The sequence below is a fragment of the Pyrus communis genome, chromosome 13, assembly GCF_963583255.1.
Source record: "Pyrus communis chromosome 13, drPyrComm1.1, whole genome shotgun sequence".
NCBI classification, from domain to species: domain Eukaryota; kingdom Viridiplantae; phylum Streptophyta; class Magnoliopsida; order Rosales; family Rosaceae; genus Pyrus; species Pyrus communis.
The window spans coordinates 23,760,420-23,772,693 of NC_084815.1; the positions used below are offsets into that span (position 1 = coordinate 23,760,420).

The 12,274-nt window shown below is 37.1% G+C and overlaps 1 protein-coding gene across 1 annotated transcript; it reads right to left on the reverse strand.

Moving 5' to 3' along the window:
- Nucleotides 1-2,450, reverse strand: LOC137712646 (ninja-family protein 6-like). The gene is made up of 3 exons (XM_068451762.1): nt 2,001-2,450; nt 1,826-1,913; nt 1-350 (listed from the first exon to the last, which is right to left on the reverse strand). The coding sequence occupies exons 1-3, from the start codon at nt 2,448-2,450 to the stop codon at nt 1-3; spliced, it is 888 nt and encodes a 295-aa protein (XP_068307863.1).
- Between the last annotated feature and the right edge of the window lie 9,824 nt (nt 2,451-12,274).

The following is a 12,274-nucleotide window of genomic DNA, read 5'->3' on the forward strand; positions in this document are numbered from 1 at the left end:
CTAATCTGAGGAAGGGCAGACAATTATGTGCCGCAAGGGATTTTCTACTTCCTCTCCACCGGCGTGCTTCACAAATTGTGCCGGCGAGTGGAAAAGTCCGTGGCAAACACACAGGATGTTAACCTCACCATCCCTAGCGTAAAGGATCCCCTTGATTTGTCTTCCTCCCACTCCGGTGGTTCTCAATGAAACCATATCGTCCCCAGAATCAAGTTTGACCCCCTTTGAGGGGCTTTCCGGTGTGCTTTGTGAAGGGCCATCCTCTTTTGTTGTAGCCGCTGTTGCAGAGGTGGCCATTAATGGTACTGTGACATTCCTTTGCGAAGGTAACGTCTCAACACTTTGTGCTCCTGCATGGAATTCACAGAAGTTCAAATAGTTTGAATGTAAAGATATCAAGAGCTTTGTCAAACTGGCTCAAATCTATATCCCAAACCCACCTCAACTGAAGGAAGGGAAACTATATTTTTCTTGATCATTTGAATGTAAAGATATTGTCATCATGAAACTTTGAGATGCTACAAACTAATATTCAAAAAATGAAGAGAGAGAAGAACAACAAAACTTTTTTATCAAGCATGTTCAATCACAATGGTGAATGGAAGGTGACCGGAAGTTAAAAAACCAGGAAGTATATGGGAAAGAATTCCTAAAGTGTTGATTAGAACTATTACTTTATGGTCAAGGAAACTAACTCCGGCTAAAATCATGAACCATTTTGTGTCACTTATAAGTTTCCATAGTAGTAAAGTTTCGGAATGTCACTTACACTTTGCGCGTATTAATATATGTTATGAGTAACTAGGCATCACTATGTAAAAAATACTTCTGAATTAATTACTAAAATGGACGGATGGCTTATTTGATTTTGTTCATTCACGGTCATGATCATCTTCTAAATTAGGCTCATATGCGCCTTTGTTCTATTATTTTGTCGATACGTTGTCGGATATAAGACTGTTACTTAATATTTGTCGATACGCAACTAATTAGTTTTCTTTTCCCATTTGATTCATTGTGGGATACAATCTTTCCTAATTTTTGTCGGCACTCGAATGTTTCTCAAATTCAAAACTCATGTTCACCAATCATTGTTATCTTTTACATCGTTGACTAAGCAAAAGGAACCTAGATCATCTTTCCCTGTGGACGCCTTATCTTTGTTAGTTCATTTTGTTACATGTTTCATGAGCGATTTGAATTCCAACTACCAAAATCGTATCAATTACCCTAACGACCGAATCGTGTCAATTACCCTAGCGATCGAATCGTATCAATTACCCTAACTACCCAATCATATCAATTTTACCCTAACGAGGTATCAGTTACCCTAACTACCCAATTGTATCAATTACCCTAACTATCGAATCGTGTCAGTTTTACCCTAATGACCGAATCGTATCAAATTTTTACCCTAATGAACAAATCGCATCAATTGTCCTATCTACCGAATCCTATCAGTTGCATGCACAACATTTCACTTCCAACAATTCTAATACATTCAATCGTGACCTTCCAAAGACAATTAGGGTTTCATATTTTCATTTTCAACTAGTTATCCAGTTCCTCTTTCTTTTTAGCTATCTATACACACCATGTATGAACTAAAACAAAAAATCATATCAAAAAGCAACCTCACACACAAACATAAACTATATTTTTACTCATGCAACTAAATGATTTCCTTCCAACAGAAACACCATGCTGCAAAAAATCATATGACAAGATCAAACAATCACAAATTATTCTCAAGCTGAACATTAAAACAATAAACAAAATAGATCATAGACAAATTATTAGGTTTGAAGTTTGATGTGTAGCTTACCGTTTGCAGCACGAGACACAGTCAAGTACCCCTCCGCCTTGTAATGATAGAGTATCGTCTCCAAGGCCCCGGGACAGTTGGAAGCACACTCTTTGAGTTCCGGCAGGATTACTGCCAGAGCTGCCGGAGTTGCCGGAGCTGCCGGAGCTGCAGGAGCTGCAGGAGCTGCTGGAGCTTCAGTAGCTTCAGGAGCTGCTGGAGCTTCAGGAGCTGCTGGAGCTACTGGAGCTGCTGGAGCCCTGGCCACCTCCGGCAAAGCAGCCGGTTGCTGGCTCATCTGCCGCTGAGCTATCTTCTGTTTGGTTTCCAGCCTTCTCAAGGCTCGAACGTTCTTGGGCCTGATCACCCGCCTTAGACCTTTTTCTGTGGGAAGCGAGCTTGCCCTCGGCAGCTGTACGGAACGAACTGGAGAAACCGCCCTATGCGGCGCCGCTTGGGGTTCCTGAGGCCTCATGATTGTGGCCACCGATGAGGACAGAGCCAGAGGGTTTTGGTTGGAATTCTCAGGGTAAATCCCTCCGAAAGAGAATTCCAGGTTGAGGTCTGGGACCTGGGAATCGCCGGTGGTTTTTTGCATGGCGGCGTTATTAGGTTGAGAAACGTTGTCTCTGTTTGCGGTGGCCATTGCAGACAGGAAGTGAGCAGATTGGACTGTAAAACGATTCGTTTAAGCCTCTTCTGCAGCAAGAAAAAGCAAACGTTAGGGCAAAACCGTGAAGATTTTGATTGCTTGGTTTTTTACAAGACAGAATTATACACACAGAAAACACCATGAAAAATGTAATATTTGAACCAAATTTGTGAAACTGCATGCAGCAAGAAAAGAAGAACTCAAGAAAGAGTGAGAAAGTCAGAAAACCGAGAAACTCCAAAATTTAATCTTTGACTCAATTTTTAATACTGCAGCAGAAAATGACAAGTGAGAAAGAGAGATAAGAAAACCCAGAAACGGTTACATGGGTTTTTGAAATTTCCATGAAAATTTCATTCTTTAACCCTAAGTTTTAGAAAATGAGAGAGAGATGAAGCAAACCCCAGAAAGGAATTACATGGCTTTTCTAAAATACCATTAAAAATTCAATTTTAACCTAAGTTTTAGAAAAGGAAAAGAAATATATGGAGAGAGAGAGAGAGAGAGAAGGAAAAACCAGAGAAAGGCAGGCTTACAAGGGTTTTGTGACAGACTGGTGCTCCTGCAACTAACAACTCTCTCTCTCTCTCTCTCTGCAAATACAGAACTGCAAACTGATGTGAGAGATTTGGAGCAGGGTAGGGGGGATTTATATTAGAAATCGGTGCGGAAAAGGGTTTGAAGGTGTTGCAGTGGCTGCATTTCTCAATCCCCACGTGGTTACCAGAGGAGATCACAGTGTTGCAAAGAGACTGGTTCACATTTTCTACGGTTACTCTTTTCATCTCTCTCTCTCTCTCTCTCTCTCTCTCTCTCTCTCTCTCTCTCACATCAGCCTTTGCAATATGCAGCTCCATGACTTTGCTCCTCTCCCACCACCTGTAACTCATCTTAGCTTTTTCTCCGTTTTCCACTCTTACGGATTTTTGTTTGTAATTGTGAGGAAAATTGAGGGCAGTTTTGATAAAATTTAGGATTACTGCCGGGCTTTTTGGTTGCTTAAAGGAGTGTCTACAATTAATTGTATAAAAATTGTCTTTAGTATTACGGTTTAGTGATATTCCTCTTCACTGGTAAAAAAGATGTCTTAGGCTCGATTATCGTCAAAGGTGAATTTGAAGCATATTATTGCTAGTCTATTATAAGGCTTAACCCACTTTCCCACCTTTTCAGTGTCGATAATATAGTTTGTTAAAAAAAAACTGTTTCGATCTTTCTAATAGAGATGACTGACATGTAATTATTGTGCTTTTGTCAATAATACAACTATATATACTAAAAAAATTTAGGGAGATTAATTTTTTATCACATTCATATATCACATGATATGGTAATTGACACATATAATCAACATTTAATGAGATAATTAAACTCATTAATTGATATGACAGGTATACATCACGTGATACATGAATGTAGTATGGTCTCCCTAGTATCTCTTTGTGTCATAACACATATTGCTATGGTGACAGCTACTTGTGCCATGTAAATATTTTCGTCCTTCAAATGTGAGCAAATTATGTGGAATGAGTTCATCCGTCACCATGTACGACTATATGTAGAAAAAAACTTACACACATCTTTGTATCACTAGTAACGTTACAGTGACACGTATGCCATTTAAAACTTTCTTGTTCTTTATAATGATAACAACTTATATGAAACGAGTTCATCATCATCATCATCATCATCATGTCTCAAATCAAGAATGCCTTGTTAGAAATAGTTATCTATAATAATGCACAATTGAGACTTTATGTGACAATAAACCCGTTTTATGTACTCGTTTTCCTTAGTGGAAGGAGTGAAAATTGGTATGGAAATATTATTTATGTGGGTAGGGAGACATAATTTACCAACTAAATAATGTGTCACTAATAAAAATGAGTACGTTTATTAACGTTTAAATTATAAACCAATAATCAACTTCTATATCTTTTAGTTTTCAAAATTTATCTACAACCCTGGCATTACCCTATTTCTGTAATGTAGGGCGAACTTGTAATTCCCAATGCTAGCGAAGCAATCCCCACTTGATATTTCACTATTTTTTAAGAGATTTGTTCACACTTTTTTGTACCTCTTTAAGCAAAATTTAATTCAAACTCTTACAATTCAATTTAATCTTATCGATAAAAAAAAAAAGAAAAAAAAAAAGGATTTTGACAAGTTAATTAGATTTCAAAATTTCAAAACAAAAAAATTCATCTCCCTCTTTTACACGAAAAAGAGTTTGAAACATGGCATGATCCTTATAAGTGCACTGGAGAATTGTCAGACCAATTGACTTAACTCAAATCTACTACAAAATGATAACATACCTTTAAAATATTAGATTGTTAATTAAATCAAACGTCTTTTTTTTTTTCTTCGTGTAGCGAAATTTAGATAGAAAAATTTGTATTAAGTCAGACAATAAGTGAATAATTATTAGGTTAGAGCTCAATAACGTAGTGCTAATTAGAAAAAAAAGATCTAACCTCTCTAACTCTAAAATCATTTTACTAATTAATTCGAATTGACAATTATATAAAATCACAACACTTTGTGCAAGGAAACCCCCACACCAAAAACTCAGCGTAGACTTTCAGAGCAAAACCCCGCGGCGAGGAATTGAGAGAAGAGTTTCACTCTCTGTGTGTCTCAGATCCGATTTGACAAGTGTGGGCCATGCAGCAGCAAGCGCCAAGTTAACGAGGCGGGTCCCATAACTGCCCATAAATTGTGGGGGCCACGGGTTGCACCCCTGGTACGGACGACGCCATGGGGTTGTTGAGTCGGTGTGCTTCGCTGTCGGGCTGCATCCACTGTGGGCCAAGAAGTCGTGCCATGCGGCAGGAGCATTGGAAGTCTCAGACCAACCGCTGCCAAGTAGAGATAAAACGTAATGGGGAACAAGGCCTTGTTTGGGATTTGGTTTTAGAAGGGTTGAAAATGCTTTTTTGATATCTTGAAGTGCATTTCATATAACTAGAAGTAATCTCAAACAAGCCCAATTTTTGAACGAGAGATTGCAAAATTGAGATGTTAAGAGCATATGTGAAACTCACTAATACACACTACGATCTAGTGACAGTAAGTGATGGATTACTCTGGTAGCTATGACTTATATAAGAATGGGCAAATACTCATTGGTTATGGGTAACCGCGGTTATCCGTCCATTTAAATTTGAAGGTTATGGTTATGGGTAACATTTTAGATAAATAAACGGTTATGGATATAACCGTTTGCCTGTGAAATTTAAATGGGCGGTTATAGGTATTACCCGCGGTTATAAACATGTACCCATTTAACCGTTTATTTTAATATATGTAAAACTAAAAAACAAAAAACAAAATTAGTTTCTAACTAGGTTTAGTATCCCGAGATATATTTGGTTATAAAGGGCCATATAATATATATATATATATATTTATGCCTCACTTGAGAGAAAAATATAGTTGATAGAACGGGCTAATGTTTAATATATGTGATTGAATGTGGCATTAGAGTGTTCGACAGTTTTATTTTGGAGTTTTTTGGAACTTTGACCAATTAAAGATAATGATTACTTGAGCATTTAGAAACATGTTATTATCAGATGATGCGTACCTATATATATTATCAGAGTTTTTAGAGATTGAAGTGAAACGGGAACCATGTATTATTCTGTTTATTTTCTTCACTCGTATTAGATAAGAGAAATGAACGTAGAGAGAAACAAATGAGGAAAACATGATTATTACTTTATGCTTTTCATCTTTGTGTACTACCCATACGATACAAGCATACGTCTCTTTTAATGCATGTAAAAGGCTTACACACCAAAACAATAAAAACCAAAACTTCTACTATTTAAGCAATATAATTTTGACTTCTATTCTTCCACTTTCCACCCTTAGCCATATGTGGTTGTTTTCTTTATGTGGGCATTCACACCAATTTCACAACAGAAATCATTACTTGAGTATTTATAGTCTCAACAACTACTAATGTTAGTGAGAAACAATTCAAGAATTAATTACAAAAAACAAAAAGGCACAACTTTGTATTACATGTAGGGCAATTAACCCCATTATTTTTCTTAAAAAAGGCACAAGGTATGGAGAAATATCATCATAGTAATTCTCAAGCCTATCTTTTCTCTTTATGCAGCTCCATCCCTCTCTCTTTCCTTCAGTCAAATTTAGGCCACAACGCATTGTTAAACACACTCCTGACACTGAGCTAAGGAACTGAATACTTGTTTACTACAAAGCCGTTCACAATATTCATCAAGCAATCCAAGTAATCTATAAAACATGGTTTCAATTTCAATATTTTTTCAGCAATGATTGCATGAAACATTCCCCTTGAAGCATGAACTCTAATTTTACATGTTTTTTTTTCTTCAAATTATAGATTCAGCTTAAATTTATTGTTCTTATAATTGTGGTGAATTGAATATGCGTGAATAAGAGAAGAAAAAAATGGAATTTTTCAAACCCTACACGCATGGGAGCCGTTGCCTGAAGCCGCATTGCCCGAGCCATCAAGTCGTTCCTGCTCTAAAACTCTAAGGTCCAAAACAAAGCCGTTTTGCATCACCTTTCTTACGGACCTGGGCTGCCTGCAATCGACCCGCAACCCAATTGGGCATATGCACCAAACCGTCCTACTTGTTTATTTTTTTTTCTTTTGGGCCTTATTTTATTTTTGGCTCGCATGAAATAACAAGCCCATGAGTTAGGCCTTGTTTTTCACTTTTCCTTCTTAGCCCAATAATTGGGTATATAATCTGTTAACCTATTTACTTCTCATTTGTTGCCCAGCAACCCAACAACCACTATTTTGGGCCTGCAAGCCACAACAGCCCCATATTTTGGGTCGTCACCCATTCTTTTCACACATAGGTCCCGAAGTTATTCCTGTTCACTACATATGTATATTGTGTTTGTTTGCAGGTATCATGAACCTAGAGTTCGTACTTAAACTCGAACTTGAAGTTTTGAAAATAAGTGCCATAGAAATTCGAAGTTGCATAAAACAATACACCCGTAAAAATTCGGAGTTCTTGTAGGTGATTTGTTAGGATTACATGTAGATGATGCTTTTAAAAACAACTGTAAAATTTAGTTTGTGCAAATTACTTAATTGTCCATAATTTTATTTTGTGATAGAAGACAAAAATGTTTTTTCACCTTCTTACAGTTAACAAAAAGAGTTTCATTAATATGTGGTTTAAATTAACTTCTTCCTTACAAATCTGTTATGTGTAAATAAACTAACTTGAAATAGGTCCAATTTTATGGAAAGAGATCTTCTCCGGATCCCTTCCACCAAATTCATCCAATCAATCAATCTATGCCCTTGAAATTTGATCCAACGGCTACAAACAGGGGACCACTTTAAAAGTTATAATAACTTTAGCCATTGGACCATATTTCAAGGGTCCAAATTAGGTGATTGGGTGGATTTAGTAAAAGAGATTCAGAAAGGAGCCCTTTCCCAATTTTATGGCCTAACAATTAGATTAGTCCAATTTTTAGTTATTTTTTTATTTAGGTCCATGAATAGGACTCCATGTGTCAGCACTTTTTGTTGTTAGGTTGATACTTTGCATTGTGATTACTATTTTACTCTACTATAGTTATTCAATGGAAAAAGAAAAAAAAAAGAAAAAAAAATGATACGATCGGTACTTTGCTAGCTATACTCTTTGAGGTCAATCGCTACATAGTTAGCTATACTCTTTGAGATCAATCGCTACATAGCTAGCAACTATTTTTCAAAAAAGTCGCTACCTTCATACCGATCCTTTCCTTTTCAATTTTTTTTTCAGTTTTTTATTTTTATTTTTATTTTGTTAATGTTTCTTTTATTTCTCTTACCGTAACAACAAACTATCATATTCGTGTTTTTAAAAATATATTTTTTCCGTGCAAAATATATTATAATTCATTTTTAAACACTTGTAATCAATTATTTAAAACCTAAATTTAAAGATATTTTTCTATTTTCTCACTTTAAGAATCAATAGAAAATAGTTTCAGGACCTAATAATAGGTAGGATTACATCCAAAGGTTTTGCAATATTTTCCTTAACTCCAGCACAAAATATTTCTTAAAGCTAAAAATTTCAATTTTTTTTTTTCACAAAAAACTGTGTGCTATAAGCCAAAGTTAGAGTCATTCTATGCGCACCATATATTTCCTAAAATTAATTTAGGACATTTCCAAAATTTCGAACACCTATAAATCTCTTGGGGGGCCTCGCTTTTAGTTATATTATTATTATTATTTTTTTTCAACTCAGGTGTAACATCCCACATCGCCCAGGGGAGTGGATCATGTAAGCCTTATATGTATATTCTCATCTCTACCTAGCACGAGGCCTTTTGGGAGCTCACTGGCTTCAAATTCCATCGGAACTCCGAAGTTAAGCGAGTGGTGCTTGAGAGCAATCCCATGATGGGTGATCCACTGGGAAGTTCTCGTGTGAATTCCCAAAAACAAAACCGTGAGGACGTGGTAGGGGCTTAAAGCGGGACAATATCGTGCTACCGTGGAGTCGAGAACTTCCCAGTGGGTCACCCATCATGGGAGTGCTCTCAAGCGCTACTCGCTTAACTTCGAAGTTCTGATTCCCAAAAACAAAACCGTGAGGACGTGGTAGGGGCTCAAAGCGGAACAATATCGTGCTACCGTGGAGTCGAGAACTTCCCAGTGGGTCACCCATCATGGGAGTGCTCTCGAGCGCTACTCGCTTAACTTCGATGGAATTTGAAGCCAGTAAGCTCCCAAAAGGCCTCGTGCTAGGTAAAGATGAGAATATACATATAAGGCTTACAAGATCCACTCCCTTGGACGATGTAGGATGTTACAATCCACCCGCCTTAGGGGCCCGACGTCCTCATCGACATATATCCGGCCAGAGATTGGCTCTGATACCAAATTGTCACATCCCGGCCTGGGCCCTCACTACATCCCAGGCTTAACTCCGCCGTAGCACGATATTGTCCGCTTTGGGCCCTGATCACGCCCTCACGATTTTGTTTGTGAGAACTCACACAAGAACTTCCCAGTGGGTCACCCATTATGGGAGTGCTATCGCGTGCTACTCGCTTAACTTCGGAGTTCCCATGGAACCCGAAGCCAGTGAGCTCCCAAAAAGCCTCGTGCTAGGTAGAGATGGGAATATACATATAATGCTTACAAGATCCATTTGTAGACATCAAAATTTCGGTGAAATGAATGTTGACCAATAATTAAAATTTCAACGCTCACGTGTCACATAAATTTTACATGTAGCATGTGACTCAACGAAAAATCGAAATAAATTGGAAAAGTCATCAAATAGGACACGTGTCAATACCTGGCAGAAATGATTTATTTCATCTGATTATTTAAATCCAAAAATCAAGTTTTGGAATTCTATAAATAGGAAGCCAAGACATTCATTTTGAAGGAAGAAAAGAAAGAAGGGGATTTACATCACACCAAAACCTTGAAGCCTTGAAACTCTAAAGCTCTCAAGAAAATCCCGAAGGATCAAGAAAACACTTTCCGTTCTTCGTCAAATCATTCTTCAAGATCAAGCCCAACGCCCCTTGAAGATCCATTCATCATCCGTTCATCCTAAGATCAAGCCCCAACGGCCCTTTGGATCAACAACCTCAACAAATTCACACATCCAATCGTTCTTCAAGATTAAGCCCAAAAGCCTTGAAGATCCGTTCATCCATCAACCTTCAAGATCAAGCCCAAAAGCCCTTGAAGAAATCCACACAACCATTATTCAAGATCAAGCCCCGACGGCCCTTGAAGAAAGTGTTCATCGTTCATCATCCGTTCATCCTAAGATCAAGCCCCAACGGCCCTTTGGATCAACAACCTCAACAAATCTACACATCCAATCGTTCTTCAAGACTAAGCCCAAAAGCCCTTGAAGATCCGTTCATCCATCAACCTTCAAGATTAAGCCCAAAAACCCTTGAAGAAATCCACACAACCATTATTCAAGATCAAGCCCCGACGGCCCTTGAAGAAAGTGTCCATCGTTCATCATCCGTTCATTCAAGATCAAGCCCAAAAGCCCTTGAAGAAATCCACACAACCATTATTCAAGATCAAGCCCCGACGGCCCTTGAAGAAAGTGTTCATCGTTCATCATCCGTTCATCCTAAGATCAAGCCCCAACGGCCCTTTGGATCAACAACCTCAACAAACTCATACACCCGTTCTTCAAGATCAAGCCCAACGCCCCTTGAAGATCCATTCATCAACTGTTCATCCTTAGATCAAGCCCCGACGGCCTTTTGGATCAACAACTCATCCACAAACCTACACCCTACGAAGATAGAATCAGAGGATCAAATTACAAAGAGATTGTAACCCCAAAATCATTACACAAAAAAATATATTTTGTACACGTATTCTTGTTTCTTGTTTCAGGAATTTTTCGTGTTTACACCACTCTCCTGGGCGATGTGGGATGTTACATTAGGTACTTATTAGTCGGCATAAACCCATATTTCAGCTGATCTTTTACAATCTAAACTACCTATCACATAAGTACTTTTACAATCTAAACTACATGCTACATGTGATATAAGTACTTGTACAAGCTAAACTACCTATCATATTATAATATTAGTCGGCATAAACTTAGATTTCAACTGATCATTTATAATCTAAACTACTTATTATATAAGTACTTTACAGTCTGAACTATCTGCCATATAAGTACTTGTACAAGCTAAACTACCTATCGTATTATAACTACCTATCATGGTGGAATAAGTAATTTTACATGATTCTAACAGTAAGATGTAGTCCTCCATCTTGGTAATGTTAAAAGCCCCTGAAGCTAACATAATCAATGTCAAAAGCCTTTTGAGCAATTAATTACATAAGACAATCGCGAATTATGTAGACTAGAATCATATAAAAAAAACCAGCAAAAATGAAGCTTACTGTTGTAAACGACTCAACGAAAACATGTAAATTACTTGTAGTTCTCATAGCTTCATGCGAATTCAAATTCAAATTTGGATACTAATCTGTAGGAATCGCAGGGAAAATTCAAAACATGAGTCAAAGTTTTTGATGAAACGACGAGATTTGGTGAGTAATCTTTTTTTTTTTTAATACAACGATATATTTTACACTAAAAAAAGGAGAGTTTTTTTTATGAAATAATGAGATTTAATGTGTAACTTAAAGTTCCATGTTAATTCTAGAAGAGTCATGATAAAACATTCAACGAAAGTCGATGCAATTTTGTTTTCAAATTATGGATACTTTAATTGCTCTACTTATTAGACCTTATCTATGACTGTGCAATACATTAGACTCATATCAAAACATACGGATCAGGATCTTCTCTTGAGCAAAGGGTGAGGATCATCCTAACCAAGCCTATTGGGCCTTTGAAATTTTATCCAACGGCTACAAACAAGGGGCCCCTCTAAAAGTTATAATAATTGTAGCCGTTGGATAAAATTTCAAAGGCCTGATGGGCTTGGTCAAGAGGATCCTCACTAGGGATGGGCAAATATCCATTGGTTATAGGTAATCGTGGTTATCCGCCCATTTAAATTTGACGGTTACGGTTATGGGTAACCGTTTAGATAAATAAATGGTTTTAGGTATAACCGTTTACCCGTGAAATTTAAATGGGCGGTTATGGGTATTACTCGCGGTTATAAATGGGTACCCATTTAACCGTTTATTTTAATATATGTAAAACTATAAAAATAAAAATAAAAATAAAAAATTTAGTTTCTAACTAGGTTTAGTATCCTAAGATAAATTTGGTTATAAAGGGCTATATAATATATATATATATATATATATA